This window comes from Haemaphysalis longicornis, unplaced genomic scaffold (assembly GCF_048455015.1).
Source record: "Haemaphysalis longicornis isolate Haplotype H1 unplaced genomic scaffold, Haemaphysalis longicornis Haplotype H1 scaffold_3, whole genome shotgun sequence".
NCBI classification, from domain to species: Eukaryota; Metazoa; Arthropoda; class Arachnida; order Ixodida; family Ixodidae; genus Haemaphysalis; species Haemaphysalis longicornis.
In genome coordinates this window covers 142,939,072-142,962,148 of record NW_027526335.1, presented here as the reverse complement: position 1 = coordinate 142,962,148, position 23,077 = coordinate 142,939,072, and the positions used below count along the sequence as shown (strand labels likewise).

At 45.4% G+C, this 23,077-nt stretch overlaps 3 protein-coding genes across 3 annotated transcripts; 2 read left to right on the top strand and 1 right to left on the bottom strand.

Annotated features, from left to right (window-relative positions):
- Positions 1-564: 564 nt before the first annotated feature.
- LOC144175456 (uncharacterized) lies at positions 565-12,730 on the top strand. Its single transcript, XM_077704549.1, has 10 exons — positions 565-1,231; positions 1,304-1,400; positions 2,029-2,154; positions 2,298-2,448; positions 5,026-5,137; positions 7,155-7,397; positions 8,964-9,134; positions 10,922-11,046; positions 12,590-12,641; positions 12,725-12,730. The coding sequence occupies exons 1-10, from the start codon at positions 902-904 to the stop codon at positions 12,728-12,730; spliced, it is 1,413 nt and encodes a 470-aa protein (XP_077560675.1). The 5' UTR covers positions 565-901.
- A 15-nt stretch (positions 12,731-12,745) lies between these two features.
- On the top strand, positions 12,746-18,537 carry LOC144175112 (uncharacterized). The gene is made up of 4 exons (XM_077704193.1): positions 12,746-12,967; positions 13,851-14,022; positions 14,479-14,627; positions 16,173-18,537. Exons 1-4 carry the CDS (start codon positions 12,871-12,873, stop codon positions 16,328-16,330), a joined length of 576 nt encoding a protein of 191 aa, XP_077560319.1. The 5' UTR covers positions 12,746-12,870; the 3' UTR covers positions 16,331-18,537.
- Positions 18,538-18,610: 73 nt separating this feature from the next.
- On the bottom strand, positions 18,611-20,167 carry LOC144173438 (P2X purinoceptor 7-like). Its single transcript, XM_077701864.1, has 3 exons — positions 19,931-20,167; positions 19,432-19,647; positions 18,611-18,927 (listed from the first exon to the last, which is right to left on the bottom strand). Exons 1-3 carry the CDS (start codon positions 20,128-20,130, stop codon positions 18,774-18,776), a joined length of 570 nt encoding a protein of 189 aa, XP_077557990.1. The 5' UTR covers positions 20,131-20,167; the 3' UTR covers positions 18,611-18,773.
- Positions 20,168-23,077: the final 2,910 nt, after the last annotated feature.

Here is a 23,077-nt window from a genome sequence, read left to right as displayed (position 1 = left end):
AAGTTGCAGGTTGGGTTAGAATATTGCAGAGCCACCACTAAATAGTTAAACTGTAAAGCTAAATTTTCGCGTCGGCACTTGAAACCCCCCAAGTTTATATCTTTTTTAGTTAAACGGTGCTTGTGGGGACCTTTTTATGGCAATCCGCGCTTCAGGCCATCTTCTTCTGGTATGACGCAGGCTGCAGGTGCCCATATATACAGACAGCGGAATAAAAATTCATAGCCGTCTACACTAATGTTATCGACAAGTGCTTTTATTGTAAGTAACGGACAGAACTGGAAAAAGACGCAAAGAAAACACCTACAGCCACGGTCAGCTACGCACTGGACGATAGGAATTACTTCAAAAATTGGCTTTTCATCGTCCGCCTTTACCCCAAGCGTGACTTACAATGATTACGTCATTAACTGACATTTAACTAGGCATAACGTTAAGACACCCAATCGTAAAACGTAAAGATTGAACAAATGAGAGCGATTCAGAAGGGCTCGCAGTCATCGTAACGGAGGGAAGGAAATACACAAACTAGGAGAAGTAACGATGCTTTCTCACGGGCCTTAAAGGGGCACTGACACAAAATTTTGAAGGCGAGATAACGTCGGAGATAGATTGTTGAGAACGCACATACATCGTCTGCAAAATTTCAGCGGAAAATACAGCCTAGAACATATTTAAAATCAATTTTAAAGTGAGCGAAACGCAACCGAGCAGCCGGCGGAGGACCTCGCGCCATCGACATTACGTGGATTTTTTAAAAATAAGCCAAATCCGAAGACGTCACGGGTTTCTCCCGCTCCCGCACTGCGCAGTTTGCCCAGTTTGCATTGCGCGGCGGCGTCGCGCGTGTTTACGTGCGCTGGTGTAGTTTACGCACTGCCCGTGTTTACTTTGTGGCACCATGTCGGGGGTACGGTGCTCCGTGGACTTCTGTCCATCGCATACAGGTTCGGGTGCAAGCATGCACAGATTTCCGCTGGGCGATGGCCCTCGCCGCCAAAAGTGGATAGAGTTTGTGCGCGGTGCTGCGGGACGCACAGAGTGGACCCCACGGAAGAGCAGTCGGATCTGCTCGCTCCATTTCGAGCCGGCGTGCTACAAACAGGACCTCCCGAACGTGCTGCTACCCCGTCCGCGTTGCTGTCTTGAGCCTGATGCCGTGCCGTCTATTTACAACTTCGTGGGCCCTGATTCGGAGCATTCTTCGCTATCCAAGCGTCCTCGGCTAGAGGTTCGTATTGCTTACGTTCTGCTTGCATGTGTTTGGTGTCACAAATATGTAATGACGCCCAATATCGTGCAGGCTCTCGCTGACATGCACCCTGAGGATGCTGCATCCCCTACGATTTGGGCGGGCCCCAGCGCTGATTGTGAGGTGAACGAAGTCGAGAAGGCAGCAGGTGGGTATTATTGTTATCCCGGTGCGTGTAACGACTCCACTTTCGGCCGTGAAGTACGGAGCTAGGATATCGCATGGCGCGCTTGCACTTGCGGTGTTGTTAATAGAACGCCACGTACACGTTTGGCTGTAACAGACTGCGGCATACTGCCGATCGTGTTTCAGAAGGCCCCGGCTGTATCGCGATCGAAAGTGGCCGTGGTCCCGGCAATATATGGTACTTCATGAAGTGATGTTTCGAAGTATCAATAAATTCGAGTAGCACCGCGTGAGTAAACGAGCGTTGCGAAAATAGAAACGGGTGACAGCATGCTGGGGCACACCAAAATTATCACACAAATGCAGGGTTCCTGCACTTGAAAAATTTCTGTGCATTTCAATATATCTCAACCACAGTGTACTGATATGTATTGTGGATCAGAATAAGCTAACACCATCGAATAAGTATAAATGGGTAAGTGGGCCATTACTAACTAACCACTGCTGCTTTTAAAAACATGACAGTTTCATTCAGTACATGTGTCAAAAATAACACATCATTACCAGTTATAAAGGTCTATAAGGATAATGCACCGACAGCATGTAAAAACTTGACTTGAAGACAAACAGCTCGATATTTGTTTCCACAGGACAAGTAAAGGTGGATGCAGAGAGCCAGTGCATTGTTCAAGTTTCTTCTAAGGCAACTCAGGTGGTGCTGAAGGCTCACACAAAAGCTGCCAAGGTTCAAACAACCCGAACAGTGAAGGAAATGGGTGAGTGCCTCTCGTGATACTGCGATATGTATTCATATCGATCATTCTGAATTCTAGAATTGCAACCCGTTGGGGAACATTTCATGTTTTTTTAGGTGTCAGTGTGGCTTCCTAAACATACTAGCATGCTACTGTACTTTCAGCATGCCAGACCGACTTGGAGTTACCTGATATACTATTGATGGAGGAAATGCAGCAGCGGTGCTCAACACCTTTACGCTCTGAGCCATCTTTCACTCACATTGATGATCCCCTGGACAAAACATATGAACCCACATTGAACACCACATGCGCGTAAGTGGCACGACGTTTTATTTTCATGCTTGAATGTGTATTTGAATGTGTATTGGGTGGAGTAAATCACAACATAATAGGCTTTTGCTATCCCAAAACAAGCCAAAAAGCTGCTTTATACAAGGTCAATAAATGGGCACAAAAAGCAAAGGTTCATACCAACTACTCCTCATCACCACACATTTCGCTTGACAAAGTCCTCAAAAACCACAGACTGTGGCAGTCAGACAATTCACGTCTTGGGCATATACCCACTGTGCTGACTCTGACTCCTAGGTATGTGGTCCTGTGCTGTCATGCATGATATTGCAAAACAAAATCTGGTCTGTGGCGGTTCAATTTCGATGTAATGAATTAGGATAATGCTTGTATGCCGTCATTTTGTGGCACGTCCAAGAACCTTAGCTTGTCAAACATAACGTGGGTCTCCCTGTATGCAGTGCCTCATAGCGAAATTGTCTCTTTGGCACAGTTAGAAATTGGTCGAAGTTTTATTGCTGAGGTGCCTATTTTTTTTTAGTAACAATGTAGTCAGTTGTCAACAAGAGAGACATTGTACGCTTGCAATATGGGCTTGGAAAGTGTGCATATTGGCTTGCAGTTGTCGAAACATTACCTTGTGCAACACGTGTTATAGATAGCAAGAAAACGCTTTCTACTGCTTGCAGCACCTTCAGCGGTTACCGTATTTATTCGAAAATAGGTCGAGCACGACTATAGGTCGACCCCCTAAAAATTGAAGTCGCCGAAAAAAAAAATATATTCGATTATAGGTCGACCCATACTTTTAAGAAAAAACTTGAGGAAACTTTTTAAAACTCCCATTTATTTACAACGCGGTCACCTCACTGGTTGGAGCCACACACTGCGTCGTCGTCGGAACTTGCGCCGCAGTTCATTACCCACCCCCGCCCCCGACTGGCTTTGAAGGCTGAACGGCCAATCCTGCCTCGCAGCGCTAACTGTTGAGCTTTGGTCTGAATATCGCACGCTCCTCTTCCACGGGCAGCCGGAGTTTTTTCTCGAGAGCATCGTGCCTTCCAATTGTAGGGCCACGAAACGCACGACGCAGTCCCCTACAAGCAAAAAGTTCGTCCCGCTGTTTCCGCCATCCCCTGATCAGCTTTTCATTAACGTCTAACTCTCGCTGAGCGGCGCAGTTGTTCAAGTTCTCAGCAAACAGGATCACCCGCCGCTTAAAGTCCGACGTGACATCGCGAAATGCGCACGAGAAAAACGTTATGTGCGGAAATCACAACGAAGCAAACACAAAGAAAGCGCATGAAACGGAGAACGGGAGATAGTAGAGACAGCGAGCGAAGCAGGCAACGCCGTTCCGTTCACGAGGTGGCTACGCTAGGTGGCGAAAGTCACCTTTACCCCCACCTCGCGCTAGCCGCTACCACGGCTCCGAAGACACCAAGCCAAGCCAATCTGGCTCTCTAGCCAATACGTCAGCTCGCTTATAGTGCCTAGAATATACTAGGCACTATAGTTCGGCCGCAGGTAATGCGCGATAGCCGGCAGCCTCCATGGCCGGCAGTGACTGTGGGTGGTTTTCTTACGCTGATTGTTTTGTTATGTTTTCCCTTATTTTCTTGCCTGTCTTTGTTCTAGATGCTCCGCGCTGCCGCCTCAAATTGAAGAGCGCCGGGCGCGACGGAGAAACGGATCGCTCGGTGCGCTCGCCATTTTTGATCACAACTATAGGTCGAGGTTCTTCGGTCACGATTATAGGTCGACCCTCAATTTTTAAGCACATTTTCGGAAAAAAAAGGTCGACCTATATTCGAATAAATACGGTACTTGTCTTTACCGATTTACCGATTCTAACGCGCACTTTTCTTCCGAAAAAATAGGCCGAAAAATCGCATGCGCGTTGGAATCAGATACAAAACCGAAACTGCCGAAACAGTGGAAATTTCATCCCACCCATCGCCATCGTTATCTCAAGATGGCGCCAAAGCTTTTAGTAACGATTTTTTAGACGCAGCAAGCCTAGGCCCCTAGGCTTTTCCATCGCCGTTCACACAAATCGTCAAATCGTTTCACTTGTGCGCTTGATAACAGCAATGGCAGCAGCAGCTCCCACGCGTTCAAAACGAGTGGTCGGCTGAAGCGCGCACCTCTGGAGAAGCTCTCGGGATGGGCATGCGAGGCGTGGGTCACGATCCCATTGACCATGGTTGAACGTTCGTTCAGAAGTGTGGCATCGCGAACGCGCATGAAGGCACTGAGGCCGAGATGTTGTGGTCAGCGGAGAGCGACGAGGAGTGAGATGAGTGAGGTTACTTTGGGAAATAAATCGCCCGTTTCTCTCGCATTCGTTTGTCTGGGTCACAAAGTCCCGTGCGCGTCACAATCGGAGGTGCAAGTTTTTTTGTTTTTTTTTGCCAGGAAAATCGAGGGCGCGTTAGAATCGGGTAAGTACGGTACTCGATAATTTATACAGTTAATTTCACAGCATGGTGGTTGCGTGAAATCACTTGCCGACTTTAGCAGCAATTTCACCCAAAACCATGCAGTGCCCTGAGAAAAGTATGTTTACTGTGTTTCAATCAACCTTATTTTTAACAGATCCGTAGGTGCACCTCCTGCTAATAGGAAATTCATCGTGTACGAGGAATGCCTGCTGAAGGTTTTCCAGATGTGCCAGACATGTGGCCTCCCTGCTGAATGTTCACTACAGGTGTGGTTACATTTCTATCCCTCTAACACATTATGCTGTTGTTAGCAGATGGGTTTAAAAATGAAGGCAATGGTAATGCAGTCAAACCATGGTATAACAAATGTCAATTTAACGAAATCCTTGAGGTAACACATCACTTTATTTCCCAATTTTAATCACTGTTGCGCCATTTGTTGTGGCCATGCATTGCGAGGCCACCCACACATAGGAGCCAAATTTTGATCTTGAAGACTTTGAGAAGCATAAAGCAGCATGCAATGAAATGGGACAGAAGAGAAATGCAGAGACAGAGCCTCGTTTCTTGCTCACTGTTGTGCTCACAGATTCGTACCACATGGCTCGTTGACTACCATTCTTAGAGGTGGTTGTTTACGGCAACATGCCTACTAGCTTTCATAACATTGTTTCGGAACCAAACAAGCCAGTCTTGAAAATTATGTTGTGTACCAAAAGTAGTGCGACTTATATATATTTCCAGAGATGAAAAAGCATATGTTTGCTTTTCTAGATTCCACCATTGCTCATCTCAATGATCGTGCTTCCGTCTGCTGCAAGTGCAGAGCAACATGCCTTGTTCCCTTCATTGCAGACGTGGTTGGTGGCATTACACTTGGAAGCCTGCATTCTTTTCAGACAGCAGTCAACTAATAATAAGAAACTATCCCCACACATTGACTGGGAAGCTTTGGTGTTTTTCCTAATGCTGAAAACCCCAACACCACGTCGTGGTAGAAATCATGGTATAACGAATTTATGGTGTCGTTACATCAAGGTTGAGTACCGGCAAAAAATTTTAAGGCGTAGTAACTTCTAACGTAGGTTTGTGCGGACATCACACATTAAATAGGCAACTTATGAATGGCAAATTGCTGTTATCACATACATAAAAATTGACTTTATAGCTTTTGCTGCATGACTGAGCTCGAAATGGAGGGCACAAGACATTTCCAGCAACTTGAATTTTGTGTCAGCAACCGACAACCACCTACATCATGTATATTTTCTATTTTTGTCTGCCATTGGCCACTGCGTCAGCTATGTGGTGCACTGGCCAAGAAAGCTCTAGTGTACAGGCTACACTGGTAATGGTTTTTTGTGGCCATGTAGCCATCTCTCTTTCAATAAAGCCACCGATACCCATCTCGCTCAGAGCTTTCTTAACTCTTTCTTGACCGCGGGAAATTGACCAACCCTTAGGGGTCCAACAAAACATTTTTTTCTGCCAAAAAAAAATTGGTTAGGCACTAATCATGAAAACACAAAATGCAGAATATTTAACGTCTTTTCCAATAACACCAGTTTTGAAATGTTTTCGTACATCATAGTTGTAAAAAAAAATATTAAAATCAAAAGTTTTGTCGAGTTGTCGAAGGAAATGACGAAAAGGGGGTTGTGTATTACAGACCATCGTTAGTAGAAAAAATTAGAATATACATTTTGTAGGGAAATATTTCAAAAACACGCCCTAGAAAAAATGTCGACTTGCGCGGAACAGTTTGTCAGATATAAATAAAAATGTTAGCAGGTGTCTCGTTCCACGCGATGAAGCCCAACCTCCATTTCAAAATGTGCAATTTCGGGTGGTTCCATGGAAGAAATCTGGCGGTTTGACATTATCAGAGGCACGAATTTGCCCCCACGTAATGTCAGAGCATCTTGTCTATGACTGAATTTCCATTGACGGCCAGCAGAGTATTTGGGACAAGCACGCGATGCGGGAAAACATGCATAAAGTTGAAAACGGAACTGAAATGGTGCTATATCAGCTGACAACGACCCAATGGTCTTTTCCACAGGTGTAACACTGAACAAAATTGTGTGAAATTGCTGACACATAATCTTCACTCGATATGTATGCATTTAAATGGGACCAGTAGCCTTTTCGAAATTATAGTAGGTCATGGCCTTGACGACCTTCCCACCCCTCTCGTGTTTTTACTGCTATGATAGCAAATGCATATGAACAGATCATTGCAATGTGCGTCTATGTGAATGTTGTACTGGATACTTTTTGCAGGTGAAAGGTTCCCTTGCGACGATCACAACAACGTGCCAGGAGAACCACGTCATCACATGGCACAGTCAGCCGAAGAAGGGCAAGCGTGCTTTGGGCGACATCACGCTGGCTGCTGCTGTTCTGTTCACGGGCGGAAGCACAAAACAGTCCCTCCGTTTTTTGAACAACGCAGGCATTGCTTGCTTCAGCGAACGGTCCTACCATCGCTTGCAGAAGAAGTTGCTGCTTCCCACGGTGTACAAGGTAATGAAATTTCTGTATTACACATATGCACAGAAGCAGAATCTGTCGGGGGTGGAGGGGCTTGTAGAATATACGGACCGTGGAACAATACTGCTGTGCCGTCACGAAGGTGCTTTCTAGAGTATGCATTGGGCTGCAAAACAGACGTCATTGGTGTAGTTATGCTGTGACGGTGGCTTCATGGTGTGCGCAAGAATATTTATGTTGTGGACTGTGCTAATGCTTTTGCTACTTCTCCTCTAGAAATGAAGCTCTTTCGATTTTTAGCTTGTTCGCCCCTTCATGCCTAGCAAACACAAGCAATATCCTATGTGCCTCACGTAATGCTTGTTTACATTTTGTTGTATGTGCACACGTGGAGGATGAATGGAAATTGTTCCTTTGTTAACATTGGGCCGATAAAACCTAATGGCAGCCAGCAAAGAGGATAAGATTATCAGCGCACATTTAGTTGGTGGTAGACAATCGATAGACACAAGATTTCCCTCATGCAAGATATGTACCTATGATTTTGCCTCTGACATAGTGAAAAATGCCTGGGAAAGCTGAAGGCAGGGGATCCAGTCGTTTCTTTGGTATTTGTCAGGGAACGCTTTTCACTGATTTGGTTGATTATGGCGTTTAACCTCTAACAGCGCCGAAATCTCGAACAGACAGGTGTTTTTGCTTTTTAACACACTTTGCGCCTTGGAATCTTTTTACCTATAGCTTTTTCTTTGTGGCGCCTTCTTTTCATGTGCACTGTGTGAAATTTTTTTTAGCCACCACCGCTGCCTGCCACTTACTGCACCTAAACATATTATGATCGACACCTACATGCTGCTGTGCGCTTTTTTTTTAGTATTTCAAATTGATACCTCACTGGGAGTCTCTTTATTTTTGGCTCAAATATAACTGTGCTGGATCAGTAGCGTAGGGGTTTTTCGAATGGGATGTGTTTTTTCTGCTGCTTGCTGCGGCTACCTAAATTAAATACAAGAACTATTTGTTGAACATGAAAATGGACGGCTTAGTTAAGTGAACTCGTTGCTGGAAATTATTCACGTGAAACAGGAAAATGCATTTCAACATAGCAGCTTTTACCAGTCCTGGTGCCTGTTTATCGCGTTTTGTTTTGCCCGAAAGCAGTGCACTAGGCGTAACAGCAAGCATACGAACAGTCGTAAAGAAGCATTGAAGCGTAAAGCGTATAGAAGCAAAAATGCACTTGCCCTTGGGAAACGTCACGTTTTTACCCCATTTTTTGCCAGTAAAAAATTTTGAGCTGTGAATACATGAAATTCAGCTCACTGGATTACATTGTTCACCTTCACGAATGCCAGTCCAGTAGATGGCTGCAGCACGCCTGTCCCACCACGGGACGCTGGCCCGGCCGATGGTGGTACTGGCACGGCGGAGCAGCGTGCCCTTTTTAGGGGTCACACGCTCCCCATATCGACTAACCCATTTGCCCCACTGTTAGGTGAAAGTGGCACTATGTATCATGACTATTTGTATATTTCATGACTACGTATATTGTATGTTCAAAGACATGCTTTCAATAAAGAACTTATGTGCTGATTTCAGGTCTGGGAGGATGAAAAAGGTGAACTCCTGCGCAGTCTGGTGGCCAATGGAGGGACCGCAAGGGTGGCAGGAGACAGTCGTGCTGACTCTCCCGGCTATAGTGCTAAATATGGTGTCTACACACTCCTGGAGACCAGCATAAACAGAATAATCAACATTCAGCTTGTGCAGGTGAGGGTGCAGTAATACACTTACATCAATCAGTGGAGACATACTTTTTGTCAATATTTTCTGCTTATAGTGCCACTCTGTCCTTTTATAGAAAAATGTCCTTTTATAGCATTCATTGTGGCTGCAACTTACCAGAAATTCCTTGCAGCACAGCTTCATCACTTTTTATTATGTAATTATGTCGGTTGGCTATGATAACTCGCGACAAATATCTCTTACAACTGATCCCTATTATGCACAGAATCTTGCTTGGTTCCACATTCACTGTACTTATTTCTACAGCCATAATTTGATCTCATTTACTGCTGCTTGCTTTACTGCTTGCTTCAGGTTCATGTCAGTCATCTGCATTGCACATGTAATTATGGTGCACATGGCGGGCCCTCCTGTTTTCTGTCAGCCACCCATCTCTGTTTGTTTCATGTAGTAGGCACATTTAATTACAGTCTACGCTCGTTACAGCGGATCTGGCAATAACGGTCTTCTGGTTACAACAGACCGTTTCTTTGTTTGGTCCCCATGCATTTTAGAGTCCACTCCACTCATGACGGACCCTACTAGAGCAGACTATCGGCTACAACAGACTAAACTTTAGGCAAAAATCGTTTCGACTGATAGCTAACTTCCATGGGGCTGGCACCCGATATGCTTTTTATTTGTATAGTTTGGCAAGAAAACTGTTATGTCTGACAACATCATTGGCAGCAGGATCGTTGGTGCAGCCAAGCCAGTGCCAGTGGCCTTGTTTTTTGTTTTTTTTTGCGACTAGCGTCATGCGCAGCAGGGTAGCTGATTTCACTGTTGGATAAATTGAGCATAATTAACGCTGTAGAAAAAGGGGAAAAACAGGCCGACATCGCTAGAAGTACAGGCCTGTCTAAGCAGACAGTCCGCTCGGCCGTCTAGAATAAGGCCGCTGCTGATAAACGCGACTCCGGTGAGATTGAACAACAGCGCTATCGAATACGCTAAGTGGTCCACCTGGAGTCAAGTCTGCCCTTGTCAGTATTTTTATGCAATAAAGAAGTCGGGTTCAGTGAAGTTCGAACCTTATTCATATGCATGCATCGTTCCCGTTCCGTTTGGTGAAAAAGGTAAGAAATGTATTAAGTAGAGGGTTGGTTCCCATCCATTGTGTGCAATCTTCCGGTAGCCGTGCGCAGTCTAACTGTCCAACTTCTGATTTCACAGCTGTCCTTCATCAGATTATTTCGTATAAGCTGCTTCAATGACCAGACTAAAATCATAAAAAATGCGGAAGCTGCTTTGGGAGAACGTCAGGCAGAGATCAGATTTGTTTGACAAACGGTTTCGGGTAAACCTTCCTCATCACAAAGGGGTTTGAAAGAGCTTAGCTAATTCTGGTGGCCACGACTGATTTGTATAGCTGGTTAATAATTGCTCCTGGTTATAGTCTTGCTTTATTTTCTCAGTTTATCATGCGTCTTTATACACTTGACCGCATGCGCTAGGCTTTTTCCTTTTCCAGGTGCCGGTGCTAAGCTTTAGAAACGGTCTTTAGGTGATTCTTTGCCCTCGCGCTTACACTTTGCGTAGGTGCTGCAGGTGTGTAGAGAGAACAAAGCGTCTATAGTATGTATATGCAATACCGGTCAAAGTACCCACTTCTGCGCTCATATATCCCCCCTCCTCCCCCTCTCCCCCCCGGGGAGGGGGGGTTGGATTCTGCATACTTCGGCTACAGCGGACGTTCTTTTCTGGATTAACAGGGTCCGTTGTGATGGGCGTAGACTGTATTCACATTACGCATTTTCATTCGTTTCTAGAGCAACGAGGTGGCTTCAAGCAGCCATATGGAACTTGAGGGCCTGAAAAGGGCTCTAACCGCCCTTGAAGAAAGCGGTGTGCGGGTCACCGAAGCGGTGACAGACCGACATCCACAAGTGCGCAAGTAAGTGTTGTTAAATAGAAATGAAAGTAAAAAATAAAAATGAAAAAAAAAAGTAGACCAAACCACTCACTTATACACTGATCTTCACAAAATTATGTGAATGCTGTGGGGACCATCATGCATAAAAAAGCATTGCAACACCAACTTCTGTACGTAGTAATTCCACCTGTGCTTGCATATTCGAAACTATAAGCAATATTAAAATGTCTATTTCTGGGCCACTCAGCCGACTCAGCCGGCCAATTATTCTCTGTGTGGCGACATGCCACACACAAAGGGACACAATGCTCCCTTTAGCGTCCCGTGGGCTGAGCTTACCCGAAGGTGCCACCGCTTTTGGAGCTGCACCCCTCCGCAATTGTCCTGACGTGGGCGCTTCGTTTTGTGTAAGCACCAATGCGTTAAAACAAGTATTGAGTCGTGAATGTTTTTAATAGTTTCACGTATGAAGGTTTTGCGCCTTTGTTCACAGGCGATGTACTGGGCTTAACTAAAGCCCCTGTATCTATAGGGCTTTAGGCATAACAGGCAGCATGGCGCGGGCTGGAAAAATTTCGGGGAGGTGGGGGGGGGGGGGGGGGGGGGGGGGCTGAAGCCCGGTCAGCCCCCCTGGTTACGCCGCGTGCCTTCAGGTGACTCATCCACGTAAACCCTGGCAGAGACCTTGCGAGGAATTTTTCCCAGGCCCGTGATGGCCGATCAACAAGGCTTGTACCGAGTGGAATAGTCGTGGTAGATAGAGGGGCGAAACGCGCCGCGGAAGCAAGCAGCACATTGCTTCCAGTCTTTTTTTTTTTTTCTTTTCTTTCGGTGGTCCCAAAAGTAGCAAGAAAATCGCCGTCATTCATAACTTCAACTTGCTACGGGCCTAGTTCGCCAATTTGGTGAAAAGGAGGCACAATGTGCGGCGCTGTGGGCAGAATATGGTTCCTTAAAAACTACGGAGTGAGGAGGGGGGAGGGGGTTCAGTGAAAATGGGGGGGTTGAACCCTGCAAACCCCCCCATTGGCTACGCCACTGACTCCTACATTTCATAGGTCTAGACAAAACTTTCCTGGCACTCATTGTAAAAGTGCGCATAATATATGCATCGAAATGCAAGGCGTGAAATTTTTCAGACCCGAACTGTAAAAAAAAAAAAACAGCAGCTGAAAGCTGAAAAGACATGACAGGACTCCTTTTCCCCTGTTCGTTGCCAGCATGTACCACAGCTTGCAGACAGGGTTGCTTGTAGACCCAGTACTTCACTCTTCTCCCCTCCCCTTCCTGCTATTGCAATGCTGCCCAAGCACAGAGCACACAGAGAAAAAAAAAACGTACTTTGCTGTTTTTCCCCCTACATGATTCCTCATGTCCACCCTTAGAAAGATGCTGGGGAACCATTACAAGCTTTGCAATGACATTTGTAGTTTGAGCTTGGTAATGTTTCATTGCTTTTTCCTTATGAAGTAATTTTGTTATTGCTAAAATGCTGGTTGTACTTATTAGATGCTATATTGACTTGAGCAGTTCAGTTTCTAGTTCTGTTTCTGCGTTAATACAGGTACTTCAAGACAGAGAAGCCTGAGGTGGACCATCGGTTCGATTCCTGGCACGTGTTCAAAGGTCAGCATTGTAAATTGTTTCTACAGAGACCCCTCCCTCATGGTTGCATTGGTGTCATTTTTTCATTTTGCAGGACTGAACAAGAAGCTTCTGCAAGCTGCCAAATCAACCAGCTGCACAGCCATCGGCTCCTGGTCACGCTCCCTTGTGAACCATCTGTATTTTTCAGTGAAGCGTGGAGATGGGAATGGAGACCTTGCAGTGGCTGTGTGGTTGTCCATGATGAACCACATACAGGACAAACATGACGGCCACAGCCTGCAGTACGAGCGGTGCCAGCATGGTGACCTTGAACCACGAAAGTGGATATTTCCAGGTGCATTTTTGTTATGCTTCTTTTATTGAAACACTTTTTTTTCTCCCGTGAATGGTCACCTAAGTGGTAATTTAATGGTTGGCAGTGGCTGTATTTGTACCATTTAGGATGGAGAGGGAGAGAGGCAAAAATTGGCACCTCAGGCCAATTGAACAGGGCTACGCAACTTGTGGGCTAACGTGCAGGATAGCAGAGGACCCCGGCTAACTTCCCTAGAGAAAGTGCTACGCACCCCCCTACAGTCCCCACGGAACGCTCCCGCGGGCCACTCGTCGGCTCGAGGGGGGGGGGGGGGGGGAAGGGGGTGGTAGAGGTGGTCTCCTCCAGCCGTTGGGAAAAGGGCAGCTTGAGAGAAGGCAATGAACTGGTCCTCCTTCCGCCTCGCCCTCCGCACACATTCGCGACGAGCAGGTTCGGCGCGTCGCGCGGGGTCATGAAGCCGTCATGACTCACGTGACGCACCGGCTGCCCAAAATGGCAGCTCCCAGCTCACCCAAAATATGTGCAGACGAGGCGTCGGGACACCAGGATCACCACGAACTGCAGCCCATGTTGAAAGTAATCGTGAGCGCAAAGGGTAGATAAACTGTGGCGACATGCTATTCCATTCGTAAAACTGATGGTCGCATAATGTAAATTTCTGAGAGGAAATGAATGTATGGACGGCACAAAATGTCACTTGCCACAATTGACATGGGCTTGTGATCTTCAATGTCCATGTTTCCTACGTGTGCATTACGCTGCAGGCATTTCGTAAGCTAGGAAGCACACAATTGCTGCAATTGTAAGCTGTACTTTATGTGGCTGCTAGTGAAGTGCTTTGCAAGCAGCGCTCTACATTTCAGCCTGTAACTTTTACATTTCAACCTGTAACTTATTATAGGAACCCAAGCTTTTGACAAGCTGACTGTCATCGTGACAAGCAAGAGGCTCCTGGATGACATTCGTCAGATGTCTCCACGATTCCAGACGTTCAGCGTGGAGTCCTTCCACTCCATCATTAATCGCTTCGCGCCCAAGGCGTATGCCTTTTCCTTCCACGGAATGTTTGCAAGGCAAGTCTGTTGCAAAAATGCCTGGGTAAACGTGTGAATAATTTTATTAGTGAACCTTCATTGTTGTTCGAAGCTTGGCATGTTATGGAGTATATTTGGTGCCCTTCACCATCATCGAATCCAGTTTCTCCCATAGAGGGACTACATCTCTGACCATACTCTGGTGCAGAGACATGTTTTTTTTTACAGTTAGCGTCACTCGTGAGGAAAACACAACACTGCAGTTAGACTTGGTATATACAAATGGCATCGAAATATATCAAATTATTGTCATTGTCTTTGTTTATGCATCAAGTCGACCTCCCTTTAGGAAGATCTACCTTCACGTTGTTGGGAGTTGGGATTTGCAATTGGGATTTCTGGCCATTATAATGATATCAGTGGCCTTACTATTTGCATTTGTGCTGACCTATGAATATGTAATATACATAACTGTGCCATCTTTACGTACTGCAGAACTGCACTGGCTGCCTTGCACTACAATGAGAATGCCGACAATGGACAGGCAGTGACACGCAGCGGTGAGCCCCGCTTCAGGGTGAAGAACCCAAAAGCGCGGAAGGGGGAAGCAACCGCCTCTTCTATCAAGGAACCGCCCACCTATGGTATGGAGAAAGCTGGTGCCCCTCTTATAAAAATTTCAGTAATTTCCCACAAGTTGCACACAACAGTAGCTGAACGCACTAAAGCTGGTTATTTTCTTTGATCACCTATCTTGGCCTCAGATTTAGCACGCTAGCTCAGCGGAGTGAAAATGGGGCTCTGTACACCTCAGGTGGTCCACAAAGGCATTTCAGGGGTCTGCAAAGCGCTTTTCAAAACTCCCCCCCCCCCCCCCCATGACCACTTTTGTTTTCCTTTTTGCTAAACCGTGTTTGTGCTGCTGATGATGATTGATAGTGGTATCCCCTTTGTAGCAGGGTGATGATGCGTAATCTCACCAAAAAAAATGTACAGAAACTAATATACCTATGTTTTACACTCTTCATTTAATACTAAGGAAACAGTGACTAAGGAAACGGTGACAATTTCTGGACGCCAGAAATTGTCACCGTTTCCTTAGTTGGGTGCGCTGCTAGAAGATGTGGGGAGTTGACTCAAGCGAGTAAACAACCCCACCGAATCTACAGAGCACAGGTGACGAAGGGGGTGGCCGTCTGATGTGCGGCGTTCACCGACCAGAGCGGTAAGAATGAGTCCGAGCCCTGAACGAAAGCAACACAAAGAAAGACTTGTATTTGGACAGGCAAAACACTGTACAAGCACGAGAACATGTAACGTAAACGAGAGGTAACTTAGAATGAATACAAGTGCGAGAAACAGTTCAAAATTGGACAAAATGATACCATCAGGAGCAATAACAAATAGATATTACGAAGCAGACAAGCTAACTAAAAAGAAAATGAACAGTTCGATGCATACGAGAGACAGAGTCCCACAATATTCACCGACCGGGCCGGACGATGCACCGCTGTCGGAGGTGATTCGGCTACCTGTGAAGCGTGGCTTCGTCGTAGGCCAGGCCGTCCGGGACAATCACGGTGATTTGAGGCCCGGGAGTACGTTGGAGTCCTCCAGGGCACGGGTCGCCGATGGTGTGGTGCGCAAACTGGCTGAAGCCGTTGTCACATCACGACGTCCAAACGTAGCTGATTTTCTTCGGCGCAGATTCTCCCTTTATAACTGCGCTGGCGCGGAGAGAGAGGGCGCAACGCACCCGCCGCTGTCGAGTGCACAACTTCCCTCTTTCTGCCTTCTGGAATCATCGGCGCGCCTTAGCACTGGCAAAGCTACTCTCGCCCCCTCCAAAGAACTCGAAGCTTCGGTGAAAGCTAAGCGGCGGAGCTTTTATTTTGGTATTTTCTTGCCGGCAAGTGGTCGTGTTACCGCTGCTTCGTTTGAGAGAGTTCCAACATTTTCTCGGGGCGAATAGAACAAAAGTGAATGAATAGGACGACTGTAACAAGAATTAGGCCCTGTCCAATAAAATGAAAAAATTATATGATACTTTTAGGCGTCGTACGCCCGAGTTTGTGACAGTAGCACTTATTTGCCACAATTTTGGAGCACCCAGTACAATTCTGATAACCTTTTTGTTGTGCTTGTTACTTTGATTCTCTAACAGACATGAGTGCCTTTTGGATATGCAGATTATGTGGCCCGTCTCTTTTCACTCCTTGAGGAGTACGTCAGTGGTGCAACTCCAAATGCCCTTCCTGTGAAGCCGCCTCATTTGACAACCGCACTTGTCTCTATTGACAAGGCAGCCCTTGTGAAGTCCCACCTTTCAAGGTTTGGGAAAAAGTAAACGATGATGGAGGACAATACGCAGCCACTACCGCCACCAGTGCTATAGCCACAGCATCTGTGCTCCGTGCGGCATTGGCTGCCTTGATCTTGTGTGGACGCTACTTGTCAATTCTGCGCCCAGTGCTGTTGTGCCGAGTCCACTGTGTCACCGCACGCCGCGGCAGAAAGCAGACCATACGACATTTAGATGTGTTCTTCCCTTTCCGGTTTGATGGTGCATTTTCACACCCAAGAGAATGAGCAGCACCGGTGTCTTCCATATGCACAGAGGCCTGCCTTCGGTTCTTTTGTGTGTGGCATTTATTTCGGGCAAATTTACAGAGAGGCACGGCAACCACTCATTTTTCCGGAGATGTACGGGCACTCCAATCATCCATGTTAGTACGTTATGTCACTATTGTTCATTTCTTGTCAGTGTTTTTTTGTACTGAAAATATGTCAAGTATCATTCACTATAATTTCATGCTGTATTTGCTTGACTTGATAGTAGAGTGTATTAAATAAAGTGTTCATAGCGTGTACCATGTGTGTACCAGCTGTGTTGTAGACTTCGGGATGCCGGTGCCACTTTGCACGCCTGTTGCCACCACTGCGGGTCCCCCCTCACATACGTTGTCATACAGGTTAGAGGAGGCCAGGGAGGGATGGTTTTTTGGTGCTTCATCTTTGGTGCTATTATTTTTGGTGCTTCATCCAGAACTTTATGCACTTGCTACCTCCCCTTATCTGCTAGTGTTGATTGTGATGATGTGCCTAGCAGATCAACTAGTGTTGATCTGCTAGTGTTAATGTCGATTACACCGTATGTAAAGCTTGTAGGACTCTGGGTTTTTTGCGGCGCAATACAAGAAACTTTCCACAGGCAATGCGCGAATTGCTGTACAAGTCTAACGTAAGGTCGATCTTAGAGTACGCTTGCGCCGTATCGAACTTTCTAATAAATTAGAAAGGGTACAAAGCCTTGCAGCCCGGTACGCCATTGGTAAGACTCCTAGGAACTCTAAGTTTAGCGCAAGTCACTGTCAAGAGTTTTTGAAATGGGAGACACTAAACTCATTTTTTCCGAAAACAATACACCAATGGAATTGGTTACCTGCGCCCATAGTTACGGAACAGTCTGCGGATGCATTTTACGCTTCCATGTGTTTGCTGAAAGCTTTGAACTAATGCACATTTGTTCACTGTGAATTTATTGTGATGCAAAACAAGCGTTTTTTTTTTTGTGTATGTGCGTGTGTGTGTGTGTACGTGACACTCGAACTGCGTTGTAGCCCGACATGGTAGGACAGGACAGCCTTGTACTTTCACTTTTTTGACTATTACTTGCTCGTGTTTTTCTTGATGCAGTGTGTTATATTTTCTGTGCGACTGCAACTGATGGAAAGCAAGGGAGCGACTTGCTGTGGCCTTTTCTTTGTATAGGTATTGAAACTAGCTGATATTCTGTACCACTTGTGCTGTTACTGACAACTATTAGTTCCTGAAGAGCATGGCACATCTTTTTTTTTTTCTCCCCTTGTGTGTACAAATGTATCTGAAAAGGGGCTCGCGGCCTCTGGAACATTTTTTTTGGTTATCAATGTGACTAGTTGATGTATTTCTTTTTGTTATTCCCCCCCACTGTAATGCTAAAAAGGCGGTGTGGGTACCAAATAAAGAAAGAAAGAAAGAAAGAAACACCTACCAGGGAGTTTATTTTTCGATCATGAGTGCTTTCCAATCAGGCTCATACGTGCTATTGTGTTCTAGTACTATACCCATGCTATGTGCAGTTTCACATTTATGCACTTTTCTTATTACTATTTCTTATTTGCCACAACCTAAGGCACCTTTGAAATCTGTTATATCTGCTCCCCAATATGAATCGTGTTGACGTAGAAGCTCACTTTCATGGTTACGTATATTGCTTGCAGCCATAGCGCAGCTCGGGCCACACTGAGTGATCAAATGATGCATTTTTCACGCAGTCTCATGAAATAAAATTTATGGAACTTTAGTGACATTTTATTCAACAGGTAAAATATGCCAGAAAATATCCTTGGTAGCATACATAGGAGCAGCTGACATAGAAATAATTTTTTTAAATTGCACGGTCTTGGCAACATACATACTGACATAAAAAAATAGGAGCAGCTGACATAGAAATAATTTTTTTAAATTGCACGGTCTTGGCAACATACATACTGACATAAAAAAATAGGAGCAGCTGACACAGAAATATTTTTTTAAATTGCACTGTCTTGGCAACATACATACTGACATAAAAAATTGTCTTGGCAACATACATACTGACATAAAAAAATAAGAGCAGCTGACATAGAAATAATTTTTTTAAATTGCACGGTCTTGGCAACATACATACTGACATAAAAATAACTGACATAAACAGCTGACAAAAATACATTTGTCAAATTTCACAGTACCAACACAATAAAGCTTTCTTATTGTGGGTACTGGAAGCCGGCGTATTCTTGAGAGGGGAAGGTGTCCCTAATTGTGCCCACAACACAGCTGGGCAGGACCCTCCTATTGCGTCGTCCCAGCCGACGCCAGACCCATCGGGCAAACATGCGGTACGCAGTGTACCTGTAGCATCTAAAAAAAAAATGTATCACATTAGGAATATCTCGCCACTTGCGTTCATGTCATGAAATGCAAATTTTTGTATGTAGCAAACCAGCACAACGACCAGCCCCAATACATACCCATGTAAATTATTCCCAACAACATGATGCATTGTCAGGGGTTGAGCTTGTTCGTACCTTTTAACACTTGATATTTGCATTCTATGACTAGGCGCGCGCACACACACGCACGCGTACATAACACACACAATTATGCACTGACATGAGGGTGCAGGTGCCTCGTGTAGCATATCGTCCGAGTCAACAAAAAAAGAGCCTGCGCGATGCCAGTGAAGAAAATAGATATTCTACGCTGCCGGAACGTTTTCTGATGCCGCAAAGATAACTCCGATAGCACGGCTGTTCAAGCGTACGCAAGTGCGATGGCTAACTGCTAGCACTGACAACCTAATCTTGCGAACCGACGATCATTTAGGGTCGCGAGCACGGTAGCAAACGTATGTAAATGTCCGACCTGTGTATTTCCGGAGCTTGCACAACTTCAGGGCGCTCCTCCAGAAGTTCGAAATACATTATCTGAAGAACACGTATGTTCAAAAAAGCTACAGCGAACATTTCGTGTGCCGTGATGCAGTCGTCGTCGCCTCTCAATCTGTCCACACGATCCAGCTCCCTGCAGCAAACTGACTCCACTTCGGTACCCATCGCCCTGCAATGTCCACACTGGCACCTGCGATTAACGTGAGAAGCGTTTCACACTTTCAATCCGTCGTGCATACATTATTCAGCATCGTAGGTATAATCCTTGCAAAATTTGTAAAGAAAAAAAACACAACATGCAAAGCGGACAAGCCAACTGCATGTTTTGCAATGCATCGTTACAGGGCCATGCCGTTCTTTTCTTTTTTTTTTTCGCTGTCTCGCAAGAAATGGCGTACAAATGTATCAATTAGACATCGCTGTTGAGCGCCCTGGATGTTACGACGCCCGACACGGAGTTAAGTGATACTTACCATTCAACATTTCCAACGCGCGGGTCTTGGTGTGGCTGCTCCTCGCTGTCACTGTGGGCATCATGCTCCGATTCGCTGCTGGCAAGTGGGTCAAACTGGAAGTGGTTTGCCACATCCAACAGAGCGTCGTCTATCGCCTGCAACAAATCCTCGTCTACGGATGACGAGGACGACACGGACGAAGACGACGGTGTTGACATGGCGAATTCGTGCGAACGAACCAGACCGTTCAAGCAGCGCGCTCACGTGCGCGGGTTGCAGGGAGCTGCGCACGTCACAGTTTTGTGTGGTCACGTGGACAGCTTTGGTTATAAAAAATCCGGAAGTTCGTGGCAGCCGCTGAAACCGAAACTGAAAGTGGCCGCATTAAAAACGTCTCTAATTAAACAACCGTCGTGCGCTGAAGCAAATGAGGTTTGTACGCGTGATAAATAGGTCATTAGCTAGTTATTGCAACAAAAAAAACAAGATGCAAGATTTTTGTGTCAGTGCCCCTTTAAGCCTACATCAAATAACGTTAGGAGCAGCGAACGCTTCGCTTCCCGAACTTCTGCATAGCTCAAAACTTCGTTCCTATGTCGAACGTTTTCCGAAACAAGTACTCCCTCTTCCCCCACCCCCACTAGAATTCTCATATACATTGCCTACAGCTGCCTTTGTCTACAGTCGTCTTGTTCGGCGGCTAATACGAATCTACATACAAACAGACCTTCCTAGGGTAGTCAATAAAGATAGCTTCTGTGCAATGTAAAAATTTTTTCCATCACTAATTTTTCACCTTGCTAGGTCCGCGATCAGAACGCGGAGCTAGCAATTAAAGCGATCTCGTCAGGGAAGAGAAATTTTGTTGTGTGATTAGCAAATTTATTCAGCAGCATGCGTAGGTAAAGCATGCCTCGAAGTTCAAACCACAAGCCGTTTCGGCATCTTTGTTTGGCCTTGTCTTCACCTCACACGCCGCACTGTGAGCCATGGTGAAGGTGATGATCTCGAGAATAAATGAAGCTGCTGTCTATGCCGTCGGACATACTACATTTAAATCAACCCAAACAAATAAAAAGCTCACGTAAATCTCTTACTGATGGTTTACGAAGATACATATTTCCCATTTATGTACCTACCCTCAAGGAAAGTTTATTCCACTTTTTTTTTATAGTGCTACGGCTGCACATAACAACAGGAAAAAGCAATACTAAGCAATTTTTCTTTGCTTAAGCTACCATAAAAGCCTGAATGGAACTGAAGACAGACATTCTTCCCCTTTTTATCTATTTTGTCAACGTTCTTCTAAGCCACGTGCCAAAGCTTGACCGCAGAGCTTCAATAACCGAGAAGTATATGGAACCTACACCCGCTATACCGACTGAACGCAGCCATATAGTTCTTCGCAGGCTGCCCGTCAACAGAAGTGGGCAGTAAAAGAGCTTCGTCATGAAGCAGGAACACAAAATATATCCGGAAGCTATTTTTGCGGTTTCCTGCACGGTTAATGGGTGTTTAGTGTGGGCACGTGCCGTTATTATCACAGCAATAAACGTTTGACTGCTTAACATCGTACCACAACATTTCGCCAACTTGCACTGGGAACCCTTCCTGGATCGTAAGCTTGAGTGGGGACGCTTTAAAGAATCGATTATTATCACCTTTCTTCTGAATTCGGTTTTATTTTACACACATCATAGCGTCTAAAAAATGGGTACAATAAATACAATAAATAAAATAAATAATGACAATGCAATTGAATAGATGAAATTGATAAAATTAAATAAATGCAATAAAATAATAGATGGATACATGCTTTGTATCATAGAATAACAACAAAGCATGGGGAGCCAGGGTGGAATCCTTGAAGCGGATATTTTCTATCTGTTGTATCCCACGGGATCATAAACCTTATAAAAATATATTACAGCATTCCTTAAGAACGGGAGGCATATGTCGGTGCGAAATTGCTAAACTGCGCAGCTAAAACGATCGGCGTGCAGCTTCACAAAAGGTGACGAACCTCTTCGACACATTTTAGCTGAGGTTAGAAGACACCAAAAGCGTTGGTGAATGGCGTAATTTTCCCGTTATCCCATTTCGTTCGATAAAACAACGACTTCATCAAAGGCCGCTTTGATAAGTAAAGCGACGCCTTCCCATAGTGCAGAACTGCCTTAAAAAACCCCAGCGACTGTGCATGAAAAAACGCACAGCGGCACTAAAACAGTTTTCATTATTAGTATTTTAGTGGGTACGCTGTTATCTGCCTTGTATTCTTTGATACACAAGCAGATTAGAGACCGTTATTGTTTTTTTTTCTTCGTGAAAATGTTAGACATCTCGAGCTCGATCGTACGGGACGACACGCAAGCGAACGCAATGGCTGAAGAGATATTTATGTTAATTTATGTTATGAAAAAAGTACAAGGAACGACAAAAGCACCTAATATCATTATTACGTGACAGCGTGCATTGCAGAGGAAAATTTAGTTTTTCGCTTGTTTTTGTTTTTCGAGAGTTGAGAAACATTGCTACACAATTGATTTGCTTGGGTTGTTCTTCCAGTTTAATCGTGTGAAGGTTCGTTTATTCGTACACTTCTTGGGACTCAACTGAGAAAAACATTTTAATTCCTTTTTACTTTTCGTTCCATTTTTTTTCCAAATCTGGGCTATGCCGACTAGCAACGCAGAGAAAGTTGACTTTGAAAAGCAATACAATCCCCTTTGTCTTGTAACGAGTGCTCCAAATAAAGAAGTCTCTCAGTTGCAAAGCAACGTTAATCTCTGCTCCGTAAGAAAGAAGCGGTTTGATATCCTGGTGGAGCCTTACCAAGGCATGAGCGTGTCGCCAGTCTCCCATGTAAACTTCAGCCTCGGCCTGTCCAATGTCCACGCCTTGCTCCGGCTGTAGAAGGCGGCAACGCAGCTTTTTTTACACCCCCCCCCCCCTTCTTCCGAAGTCCCGCGCCGAGGGTTCTCTGCGCTCTAGCCATGCGCCTGCTCACGTTCTCCTATACTAGCGCTTTTAGTGACGCTATTATATTAAAGTGAAGTTTTTTTCTTCGTCTGTGGGTTTCCCAGGGGCTGCTGCTGCTACGAGTACTTCTCCATTCTTGTCGTGTGTGTCGCTGGGTTTTGTCTTGCATCAGATAGTTTTGGG

What these genes read in the sequence shown, in the direction of transcription:
- LOC144173438 (XM_077701864.1), bottom strand. Translation starts at nt 20,130, where the DNA reads ATGTCAACACCGTCGTCTTCGTCCGTGTCGTCCTCGTCATCCGTAGAC. An exon ending in CGCGTTGGAAATGTTGAATG is followed by an intron (nt 19,648 to 19,930) that starts GTAAGTATCACT and finishes CGTTAATCGCAG; the next exon opens with GTGCCAGTGTGGACATTGCA. An exon ending in CAAGCTCCGGAAATACACAG is followed by an intron (nt 18,928 to 19,431) that starts GTCGGACATTTA and finishes TTTTTTTTTTAG; the next exon opens with ATGCTACAGGTACACTGCGT.
- LOC144175456 (XM_077704549.1), top strand. Translation starts at nt 902, where the DNA reads ATGTCGGGGGTACGGTGCTCCGTGGACTTCTGTCCATCGCATACAGGT. An exon ending in ACATTGAACACCACATGCGC is followed by an intron (nt 2,449 to 5,025) that starts GTAAGTGGCACG and finishes TATTTTTAACAG; the next exon opens with ATCCGTAGGTGCACCTCCTG. An exon ending in CGACATCCACAAGTGCGCAA is followed by an intron (nt 11,047 to 12,589) that starts GTAAGTGTTGTT and finishes GCGTTAATACAG; the next exon opens with GTACTTCAAGACAGAGAAGC.
- LOC144175112 (XM_077704193.1), top strand. Translation starts at nt 12,871, where the DNA reads ATGATGAACCACATACAGGACAAACATGACGGCCACAGCCTGCAGTAC. An exon ending in TTCCACGGAATGTTTGCAAG is followed by an intron (nt 14,023 to 14,478) that starts GCAAGTCTGTTG and finishes TACGTACTGCAG; the next exon opens with AACTGCACTGGCTGCCTTGC. An exon ending in CAAGGAACCGCCCACCTATG is followed by an intron (nt 14,628 to 16,172) that starts GTATGGAGAAAG and finishes TTGGATATGCAG; the next exon opens with ATTATGTGGCCCGTCTCTTT.